Source organism: Armigeres subalbatus, chromosome 2 (genome assembly GCF_024139115.2).
Source record: "Armigeres subalbatus isolate Guangzhou_Male chromosome 2, GZ_Asu_2, whole genome shotgun sequence".
Lineage (NCBI taxonomy): Eukaryota > Metazoa > Arthropoda > Insecta > Diptera > Culicidae > Armigeres > Armigeres subalbatus.
Genome location: NC_085140.1, coordinates 312,373,534 through 312,399,746, shown reverse-complemented (window position 1 = coordinate 312,399,746; position 26,213 = coordinate 312,373,534). Strand labels below are relative to the sequence as shown.

Below are 26,213 nucleotides of genomic sequence, written 5' to 3'. Positions count from 1 at the left end.
TTCAAAGTACGTGGACTTATATAGTTTCTCAAACAAACAAAAAAAATCATACATTCCTGAACAAAAATATTGTTTTCGTAATTTTTTGCCAGAATACGTATTTTTGGACGAGGATTCTGAATATATAAAATTTTTATTTTGGCCAAAAATGTCACATATGCAGTTTCTCAACAACAAACGGTTCAGTTCGTCTTTGAGTGATAAAACGGCCTACTTTCCCATACCAACGAAATGGGTGCTTTAATGAACATTATGCAACTCAAATGAGTTGCATTATGCACATGTTCATTATAGCACTCATTTGGGGCTATAATGGAAAACCAACATCAGAACAGTAATTTCATGACTACATTTTTCTGAATTAGCTTGGGTTAGTACTCAAATAGTAATAAAAAAAATAGCTCGGCCTCGTAATAAATTTAATAGTTTTATGAACATGACATCAAAAATTTCCAAAAGCAAGTTCAATTTTGCTTCTTGGCTTGTTGAACTATGCAATGTGGCACAATTATATGAAATCTGATTGCTCTCTGCACCAACATGATTTATTGGTAAGAATGATCATGTGGATTAAACTAAAGTATACAATTTTGGTATAGATTTATCATATTAAAGCCCATTTTTCGTCATTGCAAAAAATAGCGTGTTCAACTCGTTGCAAAACTTGATTTTTCAGCACTCGTAGTATTTATCCAACTCGGCAAGCCTCGTTGGATAAACGTATAACTCGTGCTGAAAAAATAATCTTCTTGCAACTAGTTGCACAAACTACTATTTTTTCCAAACTTTGGAGCCCGAGCAGCACACTTACCATAGATGAGTTCCTGTAACTTATGTACAACCAAATCAAGTCAAATAAGAATTGCTGCAACCAAATCGGTCAGAATTGTGCTGCTAGGGAGATTTTAAATTATTTTCCTTCGTCACCTTGTTTACAGGCTGAGAACGCGTTGCCAAGCTGACGATTTGAACTGGAATAATCTTATATTACATATCTCATGAAACACAATGCAGTCAATAAATTTCGTTTGTTCGCTTATTTTCCGCTAGCGTCAGGGAATCAATATTCGAGCAATGCCTAACAATATACTCTTTGTCATCAACAGAGTTTGTTACTGACAAACCTTTATCAGAATCCGAACACAATATGACAAGAATCATTTGCCTTGCATGCTCTGATATTTTTCAAACTACGATGCTAATTTTGTAATCATTGTTTGATTATCGAATATTTCCATGAAACCAGAAACTGTGATAGCATAAAACCAAAATTTGCTCTAGAAATAATGCAAAATAACAGGATGAAAAGTTAGCAACAAGATTGTCTTCTTTTTTGTTGCTGACAAAAAATTTCTGATCTTTGTCATTATTATCTCCGACAAAAACAAAGCTTTGTCGTTGGTCCTCTTTTTTCGCTTGTTTCGCGTGCGCATTCCGAAAAAAATGATTCCCTGGCTAGCGTAATAAAAGTAAAGTCTTCCATATACATTTTTTTCATCCAAACTCGTCATGTACACCAAAATTAGCTACTATTCCAAAGTATTGAAAACTGGGATATAATTTCATAGTAGAAATTTGATGGCAACACTACCCACGTACATGCTCCGCTCTTGTGTTAGTTGTTTGACAGATTGATGCATTTTACTGAATAGAAGTACAACAAAACCTTTTTTAATGCGAATTAAATTGGATTGCACTGGGAAATTTTTTGAACTGGAACAAAAAGCAAACTTGTTTAGACTTTAGAAATTCACGGACATGATAGTTATTATGTAAGAAGTCGCAAATAGAATTTTCTGGAATAAAATGCTTGGATACTACACTCGTGAACAAAGATCTGTAGTGCTGATTTAAATATGGTATTCGCTTCTTGTGGTACAGAGAAAATATATTGTAGACAGTATAAGTTCTAGTCTTCCTAGGAATCCATGGAGTAAGGCCTCTCGATCTTGGGGTAAGGCATATGATCTTGGCCATTCAAGAAATTCCTGACGTATGCCCCTCCGATCTACACGCGTAACCAAAGATCAATTTACTCAATTGAAAAATGGTGCATGCTCTCTGTGGTACAAAGAATGGAATGCGTTCACAACATATGCTCTTGGATATCCAAGAAATTTTGGAGTAAGGGGTCGTGATCAAAAATGATGTCACAGGTGTTAGGGGGGAGGGGGTCTAAGATTTTGTGACAGTACATGTACTAAGTATACAAAAAACGTGACAGAGGGGAGAGAGGGTCCAAAGTCCAAAGAAAGTAGTGGACGTCATATTTGAATCGCCCCTAAGGCCTTCCGATCTACACGCGTAACCAAAGATAAAATTTACTCAATTGAAAAATGTTACATGCTCTCTGTGGTAAAAAGAATGGAATGCGTTCACAACATTCATTTCATTTATTTAGTTTACATCTAAACAGATAACACTGAATCAACAATTTGATGCCACAATACATGGTTCGAGACCGCATCTCTCCATCCTCGAATGCGCCCCACGCTCGCCAAGTCGTTTTGTACCTGGTCAGCCCTCCTGCGCTGCGCTCCACGCCGTCTCGTACCTGCCGGATCGGAAGCGAACACCATCTTTGCATGGTTGCTGTCCGGCATTCTTGCAATATGTCCTGCCCATCGTACCCTTCCGGCTTAAGCTACCTTCTGGATACTGGATTCGCCGTAGAGTTGGGCGAGCTCATGGTTCATTCTTCGCCGCCACACACCGTCTTCTTGTACACCGCCAAAGATGGTCCTCAGCACCCGTCTCTCGAATACTCCGAGTGCTTGCAAGTCTTCCTCGACCATTGTCCATGTTTCATGTCCGCAGAGGGCAACCGGTCTTATTAGCGTCTTGTACATGACACATTTGGTGCGGTGGCGAATCTTTTTCGACCGCAGTTTCTTCTGGAACCCGTAGTAGGGCCGACTTCCACAGAGGATGCGCCTTCGTATTTCACGACTACCGTTGTTGTCAGCCGTTAGCAAGGATCCGAGGTAGACGAATTCCTCGACCACCTCGAAGGTATCCCCGTCTATCGTAACACTGCTTCCCAGGCGGTCCCTGTCGCGCTCGGTTCCGCCCACAAGTATGTACTTTGTCTTTGACGCATTCACCACCAGTCCAACTTTTGTTGCTTCACGTTTCAGGCGGGTGTACAGTTCTGCCACCTTTGCAAATGTTCGGCCGACAATGTCCATGTCATCCGCGAAGCAAATAAATTGACTGGATCTGTTGAAAATCGTACCCCGGCTGTTACACCCGGCTCTCCGCATGACACCTTCTAGCGCAATGTTGAACAACAGGCACGAAAGTCTATCACCTTGTCTTAGTCCCTGGCGCGATTCGAACGAACTGGTGTGTTCGCCCGAAATCTTCACACATTTTTGGACACCATCCACCGTAGCTTTGATCAGTCTGGTAAGCTTCCCAGGGAAGCTGTTCTCGTTCATAATTTTCCATAGCTCTACGCGGTCTATACTGTCGTATGCCGCCTCGAAATCAACGAACAGATGGTGCGTTGGGACCTGGTATTTACAGCATTTTGGAAGGATTTGCCGTACAGTAAAGATCTGGTCCGTTGTCGAGTGGCCGTCAACGAAGCCGGCTTGATAACTTCCCACGAACTCATTTACTAATGGTGACAGACGACGGAAGATGATCTGGGATATGCCGCCTACACATTAAGGATGGTGATCGCTCGAAAGTTCTCATACTCCAGCTTGTCGCCTTTCTTGTATAACCCCTTCCTTCCACTCCTCCGATAGCTGTTCGGTTTCCCAGATCCTGACTATCAGTTTGTGCAGGCAAGTGGCCAGCTTTTCCGGGGCCATCTTGATGAGCTCAGCTCCGATACCATCCTTACCAGCTGCTCTATTGGTCTTTAGCTGTTGCATGGCATCCTTAACTTCGCTCAAGGTGGGGGCTGGTTGGCTTCCATCGTCCGCTGAACTGACGTAGTCATCTCCTCCGCTACCTTCACTTTAACTGCCTGTACTCTCAGCGCCATTCAAATGTTCCTCGTAGTGCTGCTTCCACATTTCGATCACCACACGTTCGTCCGCCAAGATGCTCCCATCCTTATCTCGGCACATTTCGGCTCGCGGCACGAAGCCTTTGCGGGATGCGTTGAGCTTATGCATGCTCTCTGTGGTAAAAAGAATGGAATGCGTTCACAACATATGCTCTTGGATATCCAAGAAACTCCTGGAGTAAGGCCATCCAATCTACACGCCTAACCAAAGATCAATTTACTCAATTGAAAAATGATACATGCTCTCTGTGGTAAAAAGAATGGAATGCGTTCACAACATATGCTCTTGGTTATCCAAGAAACTCCTGGAGTAAGGCCTTCCGATCTACACGCGTAACCAAAGATCAATTTACTCAATTGAAAAATGATACATGCTCTCTGTGGTAAAAAGAATGGAATGCGTTCACAACATATGCTCTTGGATATCCAAGAAACTCCTGGAGTAAGGCCATCCAATCTACACGCCTAACCAAAGATCAATTTACTCAATTGAAAAATGATACATGCTCTCTGTGGTAAAAAGAATGGAATGCGTTCACAACATATGCTCTTGGTTATCCAAGAAACTCCTGGAGTTAGGCCTTCCGATCTACACGCGTAACCAAAGATCAATTTACTCAATTGAAAATGATACATGCTCTCTGTAGTAAAAAGAATGGAATGCGTTCATAACATATGCTCTTGGTTATCCAAAAAATTCCTGGAGTAAGGACTTCCGATCTACACGCGTAACCAAAGATTAATTTACTCAATTGCGTGCTCTTGGTGGTACAAAGAATGGAATGCATTCGTTGGGCGTATTACATATTCAAAACAGGCCTGTAGATCATTGGTTACGAGCAGTACTGGAATAAGTCGTGATCGTCATAAGACAGAGAGCAAAAGCGCCTTTTTCTATTTCAGGCGACCAAATGAAAGAATCGTGGGTTCTTTGATCAATTTCGCATGAAAGGCAGTCATGAAAGGATGTTGTGCTTTATTTTAAAATTAAAATTTCTAAATTATTTTAATACATATATGCAAAGAATAGTGACTAGTCGATAAATTAATCATATTCCTTTAATTCACCGGGTTGAAAGTGGTAATAAACACAAAAACAAAGCAGATATTGCACACTTTCATGCCCTGTCACGGGACAAATATTTTTTGAGATTTTTGTAGCTTGCCATTCATCCTTCGCGTTTCTATAGATATTGAAAGGGGCAGATATGTAAACATCGCGTGACATCTCTCATTGAAAATGAGAAATTCCAGTACTAGTTACGAGTGTAGATCTGAAGGCCATAATTTCAGGGGTTTCTTGGATAATCGCGAATATCTTATTTACGCTTGTCATAAGACGAGTTTGTACAATCCCATTTAATTCCACCATTTAATTGTATCTTGACAGATACGTATTTCGACCTCAACAGTAAAATCGTCTTCAGTGTCTTATTTACGAATATTATCTTATTTACATGTTATTTTATTTACGCATATTCTATCATATGCACAACAATGGACATATTAAATATTCAAAACAGGCCTGTAGAACATTGGTTACGCGGGTAGATCTGGAGGCCTTAACTTCAGGGGTTTCTTGGATAACCGCCAACATCTTCTCTACGCATATTCTATTCTATGTGCTACAATGGACATATTACATATTCAAAACAGGCGTGCAGATCATTGGTTATGCTTGTAGATCTGGAGGCCTTAACTTCAGGGGTTTCTTGGATAACCGCGAACATCTTCCATACGCATATTCGATCATATGTACCACAATGGGCATATGACATATTCAAAACAGGCCTGTAGATCATTGGTTACGCGGGTAGATCTGGAGGCCTCAACTTCAGGGGTTTCTTGGATAACCAATAACATCGTCCATTCACATATTCTATTCTGTTTTTCACAATGGATACAAAACATATTCAGAACAGGCCAATATTAAATAAATTTATGTCATTTTGTTTCAACACGATGCATATGCACCGCATAAAAAACTAGTTTGGTGTACCTGTTGAAATCGCACACCAATACCAACAGATTCATTTGACAGCAATCCACCAAATATACGCGGCTACAACGCAAGACCATGCTGGAGGTAACTGGGTCCGATTTCCGGTCAGGTCTAGGAAATTTTCGGGTTGGAAATTTTCTCGACTTTTCTGGGCATTTATCATTGTGTTAGCCTCAAGTAAGAATGCAAAAATGGTAACTTCGCTTAGAAAACTCACAGTTATTAACTGTGGAAGTGCTGAATGATTACTGAGCTTCAAGGCGGCAATGTCCCAGTGGGGGATGTAATGCCTGAGATTAGTTGCTGTAATGATGAGATTAGTTGCCCTAAATGTGTAATTAAAATCTAAATATCTAGTCTGTACGATGAAATAAATATTAAGTGTTGAATATTAACCCTTCAGGATGGATGGGTCATATTTGCCCAGCGCGCAGCGGGCAGGGATTGAATCCAAATGAGAATGAAACAGCCTCTCACTTATTACCTCTGTATACAACGCGGGGAGCACTGGTTCTGATGATGAATTTCAACGTGTTCTACACAGCTGTGCGGTGAAAAACAAAAAATGAGCTAAAATCATCACTTTTCTGTGGAGGCTGCCTATCCGATTTTGTTTTTTCGTACTTGTATACAAGTTTGATAAACTTGTTATCATGGCTTGTTATGATTCGGAACAGTTTTTGCCTTTCTTTTATCGTTGTTCGTTAACTATTGAGAACGATTTCTGCAAACCCTGGTTAAGGGGGAACAAACATTGTCAACAAATCACTACATTAATCCGTATTTTTTTTAATGATTGTGTGTAGTATTTCTCGGTGTTCGACTACCACAATCACAATTTTTCGAAGGACGGAATAAGACATCATTCAGAAAGCTTTTTTCATTGCTCAATATTATCTAGAGTAAACAGCCCATATATTATCCAGAGTAAAATAATAAATGTGCTGTACCAGGGTTTGTAAAGCTCATGTCGAAATAATGAGGAGAAATAATAACATAGGTTCCAAGAAATATTATAAATATTTGCGTTATTCGGATGAAATAAATTGTCTCATGATTTATTTATTTCCTTACTTTATTATTAAGAAATTGTATAAAAAAACAATACTCTATTCGATAATCTCATCTCATGTTGCAACCAGTGTGTGTGTAACTACAGAACAGAACAAATTTGAGTCTTCGTAAAAAGAAACCTACGAGATGTAGTGCCGTCAATGTTGTGGGAGAGGTCCGATCCAAGTTCGTATTCATTGCCGCATGGTCCGAGATGGGAGTTTGATCCTAGGGTTTCCGATTGACGACGTCTTAGCGGTGGTAGACGGCGTGCGACAGCAGGGGTTCGTGGTGCAGTTCGTGGACTTCGTGGGACAGCAGAGCCGATGGGTGGTGGTAGGCCAATGGGGCGTGCGCCACGGCGACGGACGGAGCGTGGTAGGCAACGGCCGGAGCGTGAGCGTAGGCTACCGGGGCGTGGGCGTAGGACAGAGCTGGGGCAGCGTGGGCAACGGCAACGGCTGGGGCATGGGCGTAGGTCACAGCTGGGGCGGCGTGGGCAACGGCGACGGCCGGGGCGTGTGCAACGACAGCTGGGGCATGGGCGACGGCCACGGTTTTCACGACAGCTGCTTCGTGCGACTTGCTAACGACTGCGTTGAATCCATTGACGGGATCGGCAGTGTAGTCCACGGTGCGTCGGGTACCATCGGGTTCAACAAGGGAGTACTGGAAGAAGCACGGGGGAGGAGGGTTGTGATTAGTTTTTACCGGATCTATCTAGCGATAATGAATTGTGCTTGTGAGGTTCTACATTATAAGAAAGATATCCGCAAACGTGAATGGGTGTAGCAGCACGTTCTAACGTTTCTGAAATCGTAAAACCAATTACAACCGCATCAAGGTTTGTTTTATGTTATGTTTCGAGAAAATTGCTTCATCCGGCGATGATGGTTTTCCAGCGGAAAGATTCCACAGACAAGGATGCTAAGAAAGCCACTTTTAATCACATAGTTTTGGTTGGCTCTCGGATGCAGTGCGGTATTCTAGTGGGTTGCTACTTTGTACAAGATGTGTAGCTGCAGCTGAAAGTAGCCGCCGGAAGTAAAACTTGTATAGTACTGCTTTGAAAAATTTCATCAGCATTGGTACCGATAATCTCTTTGAAAGTGCTCGTGTTGAAAGTGCTTCAGTGGAAGCCATCGTATATAAGATCAGCTCAAGAGTGTGTAGACAAAACATGATTTGCGGTCATAGAAAATAATAAATAATTGAACTTTTAAAACGTATTTGCCATTTTCCAAATTTCCAAGACAGAGAAACTACTTACCTGTCCAGTAACAACATCGCCATCCCGGGACTCGTGCTGTTCCTTGTTGTCTCCAGTGACGGCATCGTTCACTCCATACGAGAAGCTGTATTGTGGATGGGGATCGTATTCCTCAGTCTGCCAGAGGTGGAAGATAATAGCGACAAAAACGAATGGTTAACCAGTTGATAACGAATCTTTTCGAAGTTCATATAACTAAATTAGATCAATCCATCCGTGCGGTTTCCCTTTGCCTCCTTATACGATTGGTTCAGCCAACCACAACTAAAGACGCGATGGCTTAAAGATGGGAGCTTTGAGCAGCAAGGTTACGAACGGCTTCAAGTTTCCGAATGAGTTGGCAAAAAGTGAAAATTAATTAAGCTTGGCGCGATAGGAAGATCGCCGACGGAGGTTGGTGGCAAGAAGGCAAAACGAAGCCGCAGCAATGTTTAATGGGGAAACTTTTATGCAGTATTTTTCAATTTGCGCGATGTTTGATTTAAAGCCGTAGTTAAAGTTCAGCAATGCGGATGTAAGAGTTTCGTATTTAAATGTTCAGAGAATTTCAATTGGAATTTTGTTTTTGTTCCGATTTATTTTTTCACTTAGAGAAATTCCATTTGAAACTTCATGTCAGAATGATCAAATTGAGTTTCACTTGAATTAAAAATAATTTTGTTTGATTGTAAAAAAATGTAGCTTGAAAGATTTAGTATTTTAGATTGGACAACGATAACCTACCTTGACAACGGCGGCAACTGGTGCGGCCACTCCGATGGCGACCGATTGGACACCGACGGCGACGGCTGCGAGCAGGACGAATACCTGTGGTTTGGTGCATGAATGGAGGCAGCAAATTCAATGGGTGGTGGTCAGCAGGCCGCAGCATCAACCGAATCAGTCAGGATCAAAGGCACACGAATAGAATGGGACACAAAAGATATAAAAGATTGACAACGTTAGTTTTTTTTCCTGATTGTTGGAATAAAAGAGAGCGATGCTTTCTCGGGCGTTAATCCCCGGTGACTGGTTTTGCACCTGAAAGCGGCACTTTCTGTGGGAAATAAAATAATCCCACCGGAAGGAGAATCGTCTGGGTGCATAAGCGATCACAATGTTTTCATGTTAGTAGACTAAAATAAAATCAATGTCTGCTTTCAACGTGGTGTGGGTGGGGTTTAAGGTACTAATGTGATATTTTGTGTAAAGCTTACGAACATATATTTGAAATTTGGAGGATTATATTCCTACAGTGAAACAAATCAAATACGAAGAACCTGAGTACAATTCTTAGCTTTGTGGATAGTAAAATGCGAAGAGCTTTCCTGTTAAATCTATAAATTGTGCTCGGAACTCGAGGAGCAATTTTCTGATATTGAAGAATCTATCGAACATTTTTTCGAGATCGAATTCAGAATTGTATTCGGGATTATTAAATTGTGTGTGAAATTTGGCTTATTTTAAAAATGTTACAGATAAAACTAATTGATACTAGAGAAATTTAATCTTTTGAAGAATTTACTACTAATAAAATTTAAAACGTATCTCTTTGAAACTCGTGGTGTAGAAAATGATTTGAAATTGGGAGAATTTTAATTTATGACTTTTCTGAATTTCGAAATTTAAATTCTGACATTGTCCAGTGCTTGAAAATGTTTAATCCGTGTTTACGGACCTGGTTGGAAATTTTAAGAAACCGTGAGGTTATTCCATATTTGAATAGTTTCTACATACACTTCCAACGCTAGTGAAAAACGGCTGTGCCCTTGAACAGTGATCCACAGCAAAAAGTCGCCATCCCCTTTCACACTCTCCAACCATCGAAGGAGCATTCGACGATTGCTCTCATCTGTTTCACTAAATCATTACTTCAGCACGTCCAACACATTTTCGAGCCAACCTCGTACCCCGAAGTTCCACCAGCTTCACCGCAAAGCGGAGGCTCCAAATGCATCTCAAGTTGAATTCCTCGAGTTGGAAAAATAAATCTTCGAATAACGTCATCCTCAACCCCTGAACCCGGTGCGACAATTTTAGCCTTAAAATTGAAACTGCCATCGAGGATGCGGTGTTTGCGTCGGTTTGGGGGCCACACTATGGGCATATTATATAATTTACCTGCTAGGAATTGAATTTTTGATAGAGCTTATGAATTTCATGAGTCTACTAACGGATTTTCAGGTTTTCTTTTTAAAATGGAACTTCAAATGATTTTTTTTAGAAACGAATTAGACAGATTTCTTGAATTTTCTTGCAATTTTGAATGCGATCGATTATTTTAATTTCGAATCAATGGGATTTGGAATGAAACTTTCCGAATATTTTATGAAATTCTTCGAATTTCGAGTGAAATTCTACTAATTTTGAATTAAATTCTTTGAATTTCGAATGAAGTTTTCTGGAATTTCGAATCGAATTGTTAGAATTTTGAACGTCAACTTTTGATTTTGAAATGAAATTCTTTGAATTTTAAATGAAATTGTTCAAAACTTGAATGAAACTCTTCATATTTCAAATTAAATTCTTGAAACTGAAAATCTTCGAATGAAATTCTTTGAATTTCGAATGAATTTCTTCGATTTTTTTTTTCAAATTAGGCTCTTTTGAATTCGAATAAAATTTGTCGAGTTTCGAATGATATTCTTCGAATTTCGAATGAAATTCTTCGAATTTCGAATGAAATTCTTCGAATTTCGAATGAAATTCTTCGAATTTCGAATGAAATTCTTCGAATTTTGAATGAAATTCTTCGAATTTCGAATGAAATTCTTCGAATTTCGAATGAAATTCTTCGAATTTCGAATGAAATTCTTCGAATTTCGAATGAAATTCTTCGAATTTCGAATGAAATTCTTCAATTTCAGATGAAATTCTTCGAATTTCGAATGAAATTCTTCGATTTCGAATGAAATTCTTCAATTTCAGAATAGAAATTTTTCGAATTTCGAATGAAATTCTTCGAATTTCGAATGAAATTCTTCAATTTCGAATGAAATTCTTCGAATTTCGAATGAAATTCTTCGAATTTCGAATGAAATTCTTCAATTTTGAATGAAATTCTTCGAATTTCGAATGAAATTCTTCGAATTTCGAATGAAATTCTTCGAATTTCGAATGAAATTCTTCGAATTTTGAATGAAACACTTCGAATTTCGACTGAAATTCTTCGAATTTCGAATAAAATTCTTCGAATGATGAATGAAATTCTTCGAATTTCAGATGAAATTCTTCAATTTCGAATGAAATTCTTCGAATTTCGAATGAAATTCTTCAATTTCGAATGAAATTCTTCGAATTTCGAATGAAATTCTTCGCATTTCGAATGAAATTCTTCGAATTTCGAATGAAATTCTTCGAATTTCGAATGAAATAAAGTTTTTCGTATATTGAATGAAATTCTTCGAATTTCGAATGAAATTCTTCAAGTTTTGAATAAAATTCTTTGGATTTGAAATAAAATATGAATGTTAAATAAAATTTTTAATGAAATTCGTCAAGTTTTGAAATTATTATATCAATATTAATATTTCTTATTTTGTATGTAGTTCTTCGAATTTTTCAAAATTCGAATTTCAAATGAAATCCATCAATTGTTGAGTGTAGTTCTTCAAATCTTGAATGAAATTTTTTGATTTTTTAATGAAATTCTTGAAATTTTGAATGAAATTCTTTGAATTCCGAAAGAAATCTTTCGATTTTTTTTCGAAATTTGATTTTGAATGAAATTCTTCGAATTGTTGAACGAAATTCTTTTTGATTTTAGAATGACATTCTTCGAATTTTGAATGAATTCTTTCCTTGCAAAACTTCGAATAAAATTGTTTTAATTTTTATTTAAAAGTAATATATTTAATTTCGAATTTTAGATTAATTTCATTGAAATTTCGAATGAAATTCTGATTTTTGATTAAAACACTCTCAATTTCGAATGGAATTTTTAAAATTTCGAATGAAATTTATCAAACTTTGGATAAAATTCTCTGAATTTTGAATTATTTTCTTCAAATTTCGAATGACATATTTTTTTAATGAAAAATCGATTAATCCTTCGAATTTCGAATAAAATTCTTCGAATTTCGAATGAAATTCTTCGAATTTCGAATGAAATTCTTCGAGTTTCGAATGAAATTCTTCAAATTTCGAATGAAATTCTTCAAATTTCGAATGAAGTTCTTAGAGTTTTGAATGAAATTCTTTGAATTTCGAATGGAATTCTTCAAATTTCGATTGAAATTCTTTAAATTTGAATGAAATTCTTAGAGTTTTGAATGAAATTCTTCGTATTTCGAATGAAATTCTTCGAGATTCGAATGAGATTTTTCGAATTTCATGAATGAAATTGTTTGTTCGTATTATAAATGAAATTCTTCGAATTTCAAATGTAATTCTTCAATTTCAAATGAAATTCTTCGAATTTCGAATGAAATTCTTCAATTTCAGATGAAATTCTTCAATTTCGAATGAAATTCTTCGAATTTCGAATGAAATTCTTCGAATTTCGAATGAAATTATTCGGATTTCGAATGAAATTTTTCGAATTTCGAATGAAATGTTTCGAATTTCGAATGAAATTCTTCAAATGAATTTCGAATAAAATTCTTCGAATTTCGAATGAAATTCTTTGAATTTCGAATGAAATTCTTCGAATTTCGAATGAAATTCTTCGAATTTCGAATGAAATTCGTATGTTGAATGATATTCTTCGAATTTCGAGTGGAATTCTTCGAATTTTGAATGAAATTCTTCAAATTTTGAATGAAATTCTTCAATTTCGAATGAAATTCTTCAATTTCGAATGAAATTCTTCAATTTCGAATGAAATTCTTCAATTTCAGAATGAAATTCTTCGATTTCGAATGAAATTCTTTCAATTTCGAATGAAATTCTTCAATTTCGAATAAAATTCTTCGAATTTCGAATGAAATTCTTCGAATTTCGAATGAAATTCTATGAATTACGAATAAAATTCTTTGAATTTCAAATGAAATTCTTTGAATTTTGAATGAAATTCTTCGAATTTCGAATGAAATTCTTCGAATTTCCAATGAAATTCTTCGAATTTCAAAAAAAATTCTTCGAATTTCGAATGAAATTCTTCGAATTACGAATGAAATTCTTCGAAATTGAAATGAAGTTCTTCAAACTTCGAATGACATTTTCGGATTTCAAATGAAATTCTTTGAATTCCGAGTTTTGCCCATCTTCCCTCCCGTAGTTGTTTGGTGTGTTTTGCAGGTAACCTCTTTACCGTCGCTTGAACGTTGCAAAATTCAGTAAATTTCCGCCCCGACGGTATGTCGTTCCCTCGTTCTGGTGTGTAGGTTCGGGAAAGGAACTTCCGCCATAGCTTTGATGCTGCGGTTGTCGAAATCGAAATGGAATTGATTTCTCGGGGGAAAACTTTGAGGTTACTATTCAGTACCCACTCGTACCATCCCCTCCACTTAGAGGCCACCTCGTAGACTCCATGTGCTCCGAACGGCTATGCCAGGACAAGGACGGAGGATGCTTTTCGCTCAAATGGGAATGTAATTTCCATTCAGGGAGAATACCTTTCTCCCTGCTAATGGCATTTACAATTTTACCCTTGTCGACGTTTCACCCGTTCCGTTCGGTGGAGAGGCACGACTCGATCCAAACGAACCTGGCCGTTGTTGGCGGAGACCGAACCGTGGCACAGTGGCGGTACCGTATGTGCTACGAGTTTAAGGACGGAGGACGGAACGGATATGGAGATTGTTGCGGTCGGTCATAGAGAGCAGCAGATGATCGATATGCGACAAAATTAGGTCGATTATTATTCATCTTCGTCTGGGTCTTGTCAACTGAATCAGAAGGATGGAGGGTTCGATGAGTGACAGGTTTTGCGAGATCGTGTTGAAATCTAATTTGGGAAACCGCACGAAAGACACATGTGAGATGATTCTATTAGATTATTGCAGCGTTGAATCAAATTTCATTAGTTTCATACGAAATTGGACGAAATTGTTTAAACTGACCTTCTTGAAATTTCATTGAAGTATCATAAATTAAAATATGTTAAAGCTACTTGAATTTATATCTAAATAATATCTTTCATGCAGAGAATTTTGACATGAAAATTAAATTAATTAAAAGTTTATATGCATTTTTAATATTTCTATACACTGAAGGTATTGTCTCTGAAGGTATTGTTTACATCGCTATCAGTCGATAATTAACTCAGCCGCCACGGTTTCCAGTTCAGACTATTGGATGAAAAACACTGCCTATCATAAGTATGCTTTTGTGTAGCATATTTACAAGCATTCCTCATTAACTTATGTATTCCATCAGGTAAGCTCCCATCCATCTATCGGTGGCTTCATCTAGCGAATTACCATGGCTATGCTGCTGCAGCTCCACCGCGAAACAACAGCCCCACATGATGATGGATGGGCATTAATTATTTAGCATCCACTCATCCGTCGACAGTTCAGTTGTCGCCACCAGCAGCTGCCCGCTTGGGTGAACATCAGCGAACTGCTGCCGCTTATCGCCTTCTCTATACCGGGTCCACAGTGTACGGACGGACCCACACCGACGGAACCCTCCCGAGTGACTTTTATCCTCGCGTGGACTTCCTACGCAGAACCAAACGGACGACTCACACGTGCCGCCGGTCATGATGTGAGATAATTTCATTTCACCATAATCACATCACGCTCAGCAAGTCCACAGAGTTGACGAATGTGACTATAGTGAGGATGAGTTATCAAGAAAGAAGGTGATGTCTGAGCATTCCTATTGAATTCTTATTTGCTGTTTTTTTACGTTCACCAAAAGAATTAAATGTCATAGAGTCTGCTGATTTACGAAGCTTCGAATGAAATGAAAGATAAAAAATTAGTGACTTCCGATTGAAATTTACTAAATTTCGGAAGAAGTCTACTGAATTCTAAATAAAACTTTTGTTTTTACAAAAGAAATAATAAATAATAAAGAAAAAATGCACTTTTGAATTAAATTATTGATCTATGAAGTTGATGTCACCCTATTGAAAATCCGATGTCGTTGTAATTACACATCGAACGGCAAGAGTGCAGGTTATCACATTCGTTCATTCATTGGTGCCATCAATGGGACGGTCAGCGGCACTCAAGGCGAAGACAACCGCAAATACCGAAATCCCTGCGATTCTGGATGAGGGTGATAAAGGCTCTCCCAAGGCATAATGATTTTCTTTTTTTTTTGCTCGTCTCCTACGAACCGAATGACTATGGACCGGAATGTGCCCCGTCATCAACTTCTTCACTCCCGGCCGTGTGATCCAGAGGAAAAGGGCAATCTATGCGAAAAACAGGACAGCGGCGCCGACGTAGGTAAGCTGCTGGTTGCTTGTCTTTTGTCGGGTAGGAATTGAGCCGGTTTTTTTTTTGGGTTGAGGGTTCATTAGAAAAGTTTTCTTCGGCATGTCTTTTGGTTGAAGGTGTTTTTCAGCACTTCATCTTACTCAAGATTTTTCTTTTATGTACTCTGTGAAGTGACTCAGGAGTGGGGCAGCTTACGCACTAATAGACGGCGGTGACGTTGATGGTGCTAATATTTATGATGGTGGTAAGCACACGAAGCAGGTGAGGGCGAGCCGTTGACTCAATGAAATAAAGTTTGCTATTTAAAATTGGACAGTAGAGCGGTTGAGTTTGTAACTTGAAAAAAATTAAAGCTTGTATTGAATGATGTTTGACCAAAGATTCTTCTAGAAAAACAAATGATATTTAAAGCTGGGCACAAAAAATCGAGGTTGTGATAAAGCATAGTATTGTGGAATTTACAAGTCCTGAATGATTTTTTTTAAACAGTAGATTTGTCAATCTTTACAAAATGGGTTTTGCAAGTCTGAGTTACCTAATAGGACTTTTGAAATTATAGAAATTTTCATTTGAAGAATTCATACAGGAATTCATAAAAGTTATGTCGGATTCCTACAACAAAAAAAACTTGATATCATAAAAAGTGATCATCAGAACTTGTAGAACAATACGAAATGCAATTTGAAGTATACTTCCATTGTAATACTGCAGACATTTTATTTCGATTTTATTGATTTTGTAAGAAGTTTTCATCCGTTTTAAATTGTTTAAGATTACCAAACAAAATAAAAAATCAAAGAAAAAACGAAATTATTTTTATGTATACTATCTTTAAAATTGGTGGAAATCTCGTATGAATGCATGAACTTGTAACCTCTTATCGGAATGCGTGGGTCCAGAAAGCTTACAAGAGCATGTTCAATAACGAATGCTCTATTGGATTTATTGCGGAGTGGCAGTCTTAGAGGCAGAGCCGTAGCGTGGAACTCCAGCGCCTTTGGCGAAACATTTATTATGCGCCCATTTTCTGCTAAGTTTTTTTTTCAATATTTTTCTTTTGAATAACAATTTGAATTTCAGGAATTTTAGATTGCAGGAAATCCTCATAGTAATGTTCGAAATTTCGTAGTATTTTCTGACTATTCGCAAAATATTCTGGGAACTTAGCGGAGCCATGCTGAGGAATTTGAGTAGAGTGCATTTTATAAATAATTCCTTTGTAATCTATGTTCGTGTATGGTAAAAACGTGTATGGTTCGAATGGAATGATTAATGGCCCGAACCGCCATCGGATCTACCCCAACGACCATTGGAAGCTGGTAAAGAGCCTAAATATTTCGTCAAAAAAAAACTAGCATAGTCAACTTAAATTGCTTGCTGAGACTAATATCAAGAAAAATCCAATTCTGGAGTATGTCAAAGGTTTGAAAACACTATTGGATCTAGTTAGTTCAATGAGATTCAGCTAAGAAGTGGGTTAATCGATGATCGGAATCGTTATTGAACCTAGTTGCATCAAGAAAAAGCCAATTCTTGAGTGGGTTGGTTGGTGACTGAAATCTATATCGGACTTATTCGGATTAAGAAAAAACCTATTTAGGGGCACTACTGGGCTCTGTAGATTGTTGAGTCAATAAAATTCCACTCTAAAGTGAGTTGGTTGATGGTCAGAGTCGCTATCAGAAGCAGCAGGACTAGGAAAAAATACTTTGGATGAATATCTTTGGATGAATTCTTGGATGGATATCTTGTAATTTTTGGGAAAAATCCGTAATGAATCATCTATTGCCAACCAATTTTACAAAACAAATATTTTCAAACTTCCCAATTCTATAACCTAATATTCAATAGCTTGGCTATGTTTTTTCACTGGGATCCAAAAAGTCTCTAGGTCAAATGCAGCCGAAATGATCTTTTTTCTGATCACACGAACATTTTCTGAATAAAACAAGCAAATTTATCTCGAATTGCTTAGGGCTGCAAGCCAGTAGAAGAACTAGAACGCTAATTACGCTGTAGTCCATTAAACGTTTTTTTTTTTTCAAAATTTGTTTCAACAAGCTTAACTTGGTATACACTATAGTGTCATGTTGTGGTGCATGTTTTGTTTCATCACCTATATTGGCTTGATACATGTAGTACCGGTACTTTGGCTGCCATATCAAAGTAATAGATACTAGTCACGCGAACAGGAATGACGCTAGCAATCTTATACTTTTGCAACAATTTGCTAGCCTCTATATAAAGACAATAATAATAATCTTGAATCTACACAAAACCCATACTACTTTTTCCTGGTATCAGTTATTAGAGCAAAATATAAATGGTTCTTCAGAATTTGGTTAACCGGCTGGTCATTGGGTTGTAGCCCCTGAAGGAATGTACTGAGAAAAGCTGAGTTATTTCAAACCAATTAAATTGAGAGTAAATTGTTCTTACTACCGCTTTACATTACGGTTTCGGAGGTCCCTGGGTGATAGTGGCAAAATGGAACTAATCTGATCACGCAGTGCAGGTATTACACTTCAATATATTCAAATAGCAAATTGAAGATGATACTTTTGGATTTTTTTTTATCCAACTGGCTCTTTGTCACTGCTTCCGGATGTTACCGAGACACCAGAATAGATGTTAAAACTCCAAATTTCTATCCATATGGCATGTTAATGTAAAAGTAAAGTAATATTTTTGTTTGCTGTCTCTCCTAGTGATCTTTGGACTTTAAAGTCGATTTCTTCGAGTCTTCGATTCATGTTTAAAAGACTATAGGGATATTCACTTAACTGCGTAAGCAGCTGTGTATCTGATTATTGAAATGTTTCATACGCAATTACAAGGAACATATTTCAAATCGCCTGTGAAACGTTTCTATAAACAGATACGCAGCAACCTACGCCGTCAAGTGAATACCCCTTATATGTATTGATGTTGATCTTGGTTGAATTTACGACTAGCAACGTTTGATGGATTCTGGATGGTAGGTTGATGCGGCGTGTAAGGATCTGAAAGCTGCATTCGATTCGTCAGTTATGAGATTCTGTTAGTGCTTGCTAAGCTGATGTTTCTCAGTGACTTATCAACGGCTGCCGATTGGTTCAGGACATATTTGAACCGTTTGTTTGAGAAACTACATATGTCCACGTACTTTGGAGAGCAATTGTGGAGTACTGCTTACATTTTTTGCACAGAAAGTGCCCCAGGGTGTTCAGTTTTGCCAAAAACCATTGATGTGTATCGAAGAAATCGAAAGATTCGGTGCAAATTTGTTAAAAAACAGTTTTTTGTTGTTTTCTCGAAATAGTGTAAAATGGACTTATGCAGTTTCTCAAACAAATGATTCATTTGGAGAATTGTTCAGAGGTTTTCGTAATAAATCGGGGAGCGTCACTGGCTTCTCTGCTATTCTTGATTAATACGAACGATGTTTCCTCCTATTTCATCAGGTTGTCGCATCTTCATCGTAGACGATTCCAAAATGTGTTATACATTGGAAAAAGATGGACAGATTGTACCATTTTACAGAATAAGTTTCACATTTTTTTGTATAGAAAACTAACTATTTCCTGCCAAGACGAGGGATAGGGCCCTCCTTAGCCGTGTGGTAAGACGTGCGGCTATAAAGCAAGACCATGCTGAGGGTGGCTGGGTTCGATTCCCGGCACCGGTCTAGGTAATTTTCGGATTGGAAATTGTCTCGACTTCCCTGGGCATGAAAGTGTCATCGTGTTAGCCTCATGATATACGAATGCAAAAATGGTAACCTGGCTTAGAAACCTCGCAGTTAATAACTGTGGAAGTGCTTAATGAACACTAAGCTGCGAGGCGGCTCTGTCCCAGTGTGGGGATGTAATGCCAATAAGAAGAAGAAGAAGAACGAGGGATAGAAAAAGTAGCTTCAACTACACTCAAACAGGTGACATCCAGCACACAGTAGTGTCACCAGTCCTTTAGAAATGCTTGCGATTGAATAAGATGGCATGAGTATGAACCGCAGCAAGCGTCGACTCTCGGTATCAGCATTGTTGCGTACGGGGTATCAAAATTGAATTTCAGCCTGGCGCATTGATACTCAATTTGAAATCTAGAAATATTAATATTAGTTCATATTTGTATGCAGGGATATAACATTTGCAAGTCAAATATCTAAAAGATATGCATCTCTGTTGTATATAGAGTTGAATAATCATCATTTGTAGACCAACATTTGAAAAGGGCGTAACAGGCAAAATTTATTCCTTTTGATTATTCGTCTACATATATAGCTTTACCATATGTGGACGAAGAAACAGAAGGAATAAATTTTGGTTGTTACGCCATTTTTAAATGTTGATCTAGATTTGTCGGTACAAAACAACCATAATTCAAAATATTTATCTCAGCCCCATTCGATATTCAGTTTTTACGCTTAAATAACAATTTGCTATTGAGTATCAGGCGGCAAATTTTGTTTGTAAGTTTAACGAGATATTCGTGCCAACGATCTTGGCGTTACCCCAGATAGCGGACTGATGATATTCAAACTTTTGTCACACGAGCTATTCGTTAATTCGGCTTTAGCTAAAAAATTGCTAACGAGTTCCGTGATTCACTATGCCTTAGATCTCTCACTGCTCCCTCGTGCAATCAGCACTTGAAACAACTGCAGGCCAATTGAATCATAAGAATTGACTGTTTCGTATGCGGATTACTCAGCCCTGAAATATTGTAACAACACACTCATACTTATCCTAAACATACATACTTACCTTGAACTTGAACCTAAATGAACAAACAAACAACAGAGAAGACACACAAACCATATCATGTAGCAGATAGACAAACCCAGAAATAAACAGTGAATTCAGTTATCTACAAGCAATTGAACGTGTTAAACGCTTTTACACTCGGTCCGAAAGAATCCTTTTATCCGATAAAAGTGAGTCCGCAGTAGTACAGTTCGCCATCGTTTACTGCATTATCATCGTCGTGCCAGCCAGATCTGGCAATATTTGCAACATATTTGGTGCCGAAACCCGGGACCTTCCCGACATGTGCTTATGTTCCCATGGAACGAAGGATTGTGATATCACCGCGTGTCCACAGTAACTCGTACAATTGAAATTGCCTCTCCTTTGTTTCTCCACACGTTAGGCATTGATAGACTGTGTGCCATTTGTGCGTCTTTGGTGCATTTGTGTTTCAAGAGCATCGAGTGAATATAGTCCAGCCAGATTCGATTCAGTGGTGAAAAAATACTCAAGTTCTTAACGGTGGTTCCCTAGGAACAAACTGAACTCGTCGTTACAGTGAATGTGACTAGTCAGACGCAAATAAGTTCCGCATGTTCGCGCGTGTGAAAGCATAGGAACAATTCCATGCTACTGGATTTTTTTTCTGTTGAAAACAATAGTTTCACATAGCGTGCCTGTGCGACTTTGTGTAAACTCTGTGCCGTGTGGATTCGCTGGACATCAACAACAGCTTCACCTAGTGCGCAGTCCTAAAGGGCGTCAACGGTTAATCATCTTTAGAGCTACACCGAGAAGTTTCCTTCCGCAAGCAACGCCGTAGCGATCGTTCAGGTTAAGTACGGTCAGAGCAGGTGAGTGGCCTTTCCGTTTCACTATTTGGCAAAATGGCTACTGCCACACGAAGCAAGAAGACGAAGCAGCTAAAACAATTAACCGCTAAACGGTCAAATTTGCTTCAATCGGCGCAATTAATTTGCGATTTTGATGAGCATTTCGATGCGTCACAAGCAGTCGAGATTCCTTTTCGACTTGAACGATTAGATAAATTATGGGAGCAGCTGGAAAATGTTGATATGGAGCTCGAAGCAATTCGTGGTGAAGATCCCGCTGCTAATGAAACTCGAGCCACGTTTCAGAACCTCTATTATCGTTTAAAGGGTTCTTTAACAAGAAAGTTGCCAGCTCCTCCCCAAGTTAATCCCCCTGCTCCCGTACAACAACCTCAACACATTTCCATGTTTTCTGGAGTACGCCTCCCGGAGTTAAAGATTCCAGAATTCGATGGGAACCCTGAAGACTGGGCTGGGTTTCATGACTTATTCAAGTCTATGATACACGACAATATCCACTTGTCCAACATTCAGAAGCTGCATTATCTGCGGGCTTCTTTGAAAGGCGATGCTGCTCGAATAATTTCATCCCTTTCAATCTCCTCATACAGTTACACTGTTGCATGGAAATTAATTACCGATCGCTACGAGGACAGTTAATATAGCAGCATATTTCTTCGCTGTTTCCGGTTGCGCCGCTTCAGCAGGAATGTGCATCAGGTCTTTCCGAGTTGGCCGACGAGTTTGAGAAACACGTCAAGATTTTGGACACACTCGAAACCAAAGCTCAGCATTGGGATTCGGTGTTGGTGGAGCTCCTTTTCAGTCGTATGGATGCCGCCTCGCAAAGACAGTGGGAAAACACTCGCGACAAAACTGTTCGTCCTTCGTATGATAGCCTCATCAAGTTCATTCACGAATACTCTCGCACACTGCAGTCTCTAATGCTCTCCCAATCAGTTTGTGCACCAACATCGGAGGCTAAACTCACGAAATCGCGGCTTGTGTCAAACCACTCGGCATCGGAACAAGCACCTAAGTGCGCAGCGTGCAAACAGGATCATTTCTTGTTTCAATGCGAGGTTTTCCGTAACCAAACTCCTCATCAACGATTTGATTTGGTGAAAAGAAGTAATTTGTGCATAAACTGCATCAAGGTAACCCACCTTGCCAAAAACTGTAATAGCGGGTGCTGCAAGTATTGCCAGAAGAAGCACCACACCTTACTGCATCTCCCATCATCCGCTTCCTTGACTACGACTGGAACACCACCACACAGCCAACCCATTGAACAGACTTTCCCTGTGCATGAAACAAGCCCCTATCTACCGCTCGCTCCTTCGGTCCCTCGGTTTAATGGTGTCCCGGGCGTCACTTCGGTCGATCGTTCGTTCTCGCAATCGTCGCCGTCGGAATTCGTACCTCGCCTGCCCTCGTCGGGAATAGTCACGCCTCCATCCACATCCTGTCAAACCGTTTCACCAATCATTATTGGTGAAAGTACAGTGATTTTATTCACTGCTCTAGTGAATATTTACGACAACCTTTGGGAATCGTCAAGTAGCACGTGCTCTACTAGACAGTGGATCGCAGTCAAGTTTCATTTCCGAGTCGATGTGCCAACGGCTTTCTCTTAACTGAACGAAAGTCAACATGCCAGTGAATGGTATCGGCCAAGCTATTGTCAATGTAAGATACGTAGTGTCGGTGACCGTTTCATCTCGTCTCAATACTCAACAATTCCCGTTGGAGTGCTTGGTGCTCCCTAAGCTGACGACAGTGAATCTCCCAACCAAGACTGTGGATGTCAGAACGTGGCAAATCCCCCACATCTGCAAAAGTTAGCCGTCCCGCATTTTTACAAATGTCGTGGCATCGATTCAATTATCGGTGTCGAACTCTTGCCTTTCATTCTTCAACCAGAGCAGATTCCGTTCGATGATCAGCTACCACCACTTTAAAAAACAAGCTTTGGATACGTGTTCTCTGGTAAGGTTTCCACCCCAGCAGTAATCCCACTTACTTGCCTTATTTCTACTTTGGATAGCTTGGACGCTCAAGTAAAACGGTTCTGGGAAGTTGAAAATTTTGACTTCGGCAAATGTCTCACCACCGAAGAACAACAATGCGAAGCACACTTCGCATCAACGCACTCTCGTAATAGTGAAGGTCGGTATGTAGTGCGTTTGCCAGTCAAGGAGGAGCTGCTCCCTTCAATCGGAGATACTTGGAACATAGCAGCACGTCGATTCTCCGCTGTCGAAAGGCGTTTCCGTTCCGACGAGACTCTACGCAAGAGCTATGCTGATTTTATGGAGGAATATGAGCGGCTCGGCCACATGGAGGAGGTGATGACTCGCGTCGCGTTGCCCCAATATTTCTTGCCCCATCATGCAATTCTACGTCCCGATTCGTCCACAAACAAAATCAGAGTAGTCTTCGACGGTTCATCGAAGAGCAGCAACCAACTATCACTGAACGATCTTTGCTCACTGGACCTACTGTTCAGCCACCTATGATTTGCACCATAATAAATTCTCGTTTTCATCGATTTGTAATGAAGGCAGACGCAGAGAAAATGTTCCGGCAGATTCTTGTTCATCCAGAACACCGTAATTTACAGCAAATTGCCTGGCGACAGGAGGAATGCAAGCCGCTAAAGATCTACCGCCTCAATACTGTCACCTATGGCACATCTTGTGCCCCTTATCTATCCACACGAGTCCTAAACCAGTTAGCGGATGATGAAGGCAATGACTTTCCGTTGGCCGCATCTATCGTTAAGAACGACTTTTATGTTGATGACCTTCTCACTGGAGCCAACACCATCGAAGCTCTAGTTGAAGCCAGCACACAATTGGATGGTCTTCTGAAAAGAGGTGGTTTTACCCTCCGAAAATGGAGTTCAAATCATCCGAGTATCTTGGCCCACCTTCCAAAAAATTTTAAGGCAGATCAAACGTCACTACAACTCGATAGGTCGGATTCGATCAAGACTCTTGGCTTACTATGGTTCCCGGTAGCAGACGAATTCGGTTTCAAGGTTCCAGATCTCCCACCTTTGCAGCATGTTACAGAACGCATAGTACTATCGGAGATGTCAGAACTATTCGACCCCTTGGGACTCGTTGGCCCAGTAGTAGCAAGCGCGAAGATGTTCATTCAACAGTTGTGGCAGGAGAAATTAACATGGGACGAAGGCTGTCCTTTCGAGCTTCAACAAACATTATTCGAGATCTTCGAGTACCTCGATGGGTATTCGGGGAAAATACCACACGATTCGAGATGCACTGTTTTGTCGACGCCTCTTCGAAAGGGTATGGAGCATGTATATACGCAGTTTCAGATGTTCCATGCACGTCTCGAAGCTGCAACTTGTTGATAGCCAAATCACGCGTCGCGCCAGTAAGCGGTTATTCGATTCAAGGTTGGAACTCTGTGCAGCTGTGCTGGGAAGTCAGTTGGCTGATCATATCCGGCAGAATACCAGATTCAACGCCAAGATTACCTTTTGGTCGGATTCATCGATCGTGTTACACTGGATTAGTTCTCCGCCGTCTTCTTGGAAGATTTTCGTGTCTAATCGGGTAGCAGAGGTTCAGAAGCTCAGCAATGGAGCTCAGTGGCGGCATGTCCCAACACTTGAAAATCCAGCCGATAGAATATCCCGTGGAGTACAACCGGAGGACATCATGCACGATGCACTGTGGTGGCATGGGCCGAAATTCTTGCTTGACGAACCACAATCCTGGCCAGATCCTATAATTCTGTTATCAGCTTTTGATGTTCAACAACAATCAACTGAGCAACGACAAACGGTTACGCTTTTGTGCATCACATCCGACGATTCGCTTATTCACGATTTCTCCCAGCTCTCGCATCTCCTCAGGATCGCGGCGTACTGTTTGCGTTTTCTCAGGAACTGCCAGCTGCCAAAGCACGATCGCAATGTGGGATCAATCACTCCCATAGAATATGATAGCACCTTAAAATCTCTGATCCGAGTAGCGCAAGGTAAAGACTTCCAGCAGGAACTGCGCTTGCTACATAAGCACAAGGAAGATCCGCTGGCACTTCGTAAGGCTGATTATAAATCACCACTGAAGGATCTCGATGTATGGGTCGACGACTCGGTCTTCTCCGAATCAACGGACGGCTGGCGCAATCTCGTGGTTCCTTTGACAGCCGCTTTCCAATTATCCTTCCGGCTGACCATCACCTTTCGAAGCTGATAGCCAACTCCATACATAACCAAACACTACACGCGGGGCCCACTCAATTACTTGCAACCATCAGGCAGTTTTTTGGCCGATTCGTGGCAGAATTTTAGCTCGAAGGACAGTTCACCATTGCATGACATGTACTCGATTTCGTCCACCAGCAAGCAACCAGTTCATGGCACCACTACCGACGAACCGTGTTACAGCAACGAAAGTATTCGAAATCACGGGGTTGGATTATTGTGGGCCGTTTTCGTTCGAACACTGGCAGGAAGAGGTGCTTCGGTAAAGGTCTGGGTCGCAGTGTACGTTTGTTTCGCCGTAAAAGCCGTAGTCCCGACATTGTCGTCGGTTTATCAACGGCGTCGTGCGTCAATTCGTTGAGGCGCTTCGTGAGTCGTGTCGGGCGCGTCCGTACAATACACTGTGACAACAGCACCACGTTCGTTGGCGCGTCGCGCGAAGTTAAGGAGTTGCGGCAAGTTTTAGTTAATCAACTGAAGGGCACCGCCTGGACGACAGAATGTTTGGAGAGAGGCATCGAATTTCAATTCATCCCACCCCGTGCACCACACTTTGGCGGGCTTTGGGAGGCCGCAGTTAAGTCGTTTAAGCGGATTTTTCAGAAGATCATCGGGGTATCCACACATCACTATGACGACATGCGTACACTGGTAGCGCAAGCGGAGTGCATCATGAACTCCAGGCCCTTGACGCCTCTTACCAACGATCCGCAGGACCTCTCCGTTCTGACTCCTGGACATTTTCTACTAG

General features: G+C 40.0%; 1 protein-coding gene across 1 annotated transcript in view; it reads right to left on the bottom strand.

The window, feature by feature from the left end:
* Nucleotides 1-7,080: 7,080 nt before the first annotated feature.
* LOC134212591 (larval cuticle protein A2B-like) overlaps nucleotides 7,081-26,213 on the bottom strand; it is a 42,347-nt gene continuing 23,214 nt past the window's right edge. Inside the window, exons 2-4 of the mRNA XM_062690583.1 lie at nucleotides 9,070-9,153; nucleotides 8,347-8,463; nucleotides 7,081-7,745 (exon numbers count right to left, since the gene is read on the bottom strand). Of these exons, the coding sequence (XP_062546567.1) occupies nucleotides 7,329-7,745; nucleotides 8,347-8,463; nucleotides 9,070-9,153 (618 nt within the window). The 3' untranslated portion in view covers nucleotides 7,081-7,328. The remainder of the gene's footprint in view (nucleotides 7,746-8,346; nucleotides 8,464-9,069; nucleotides 9,154-26,213) is intronic.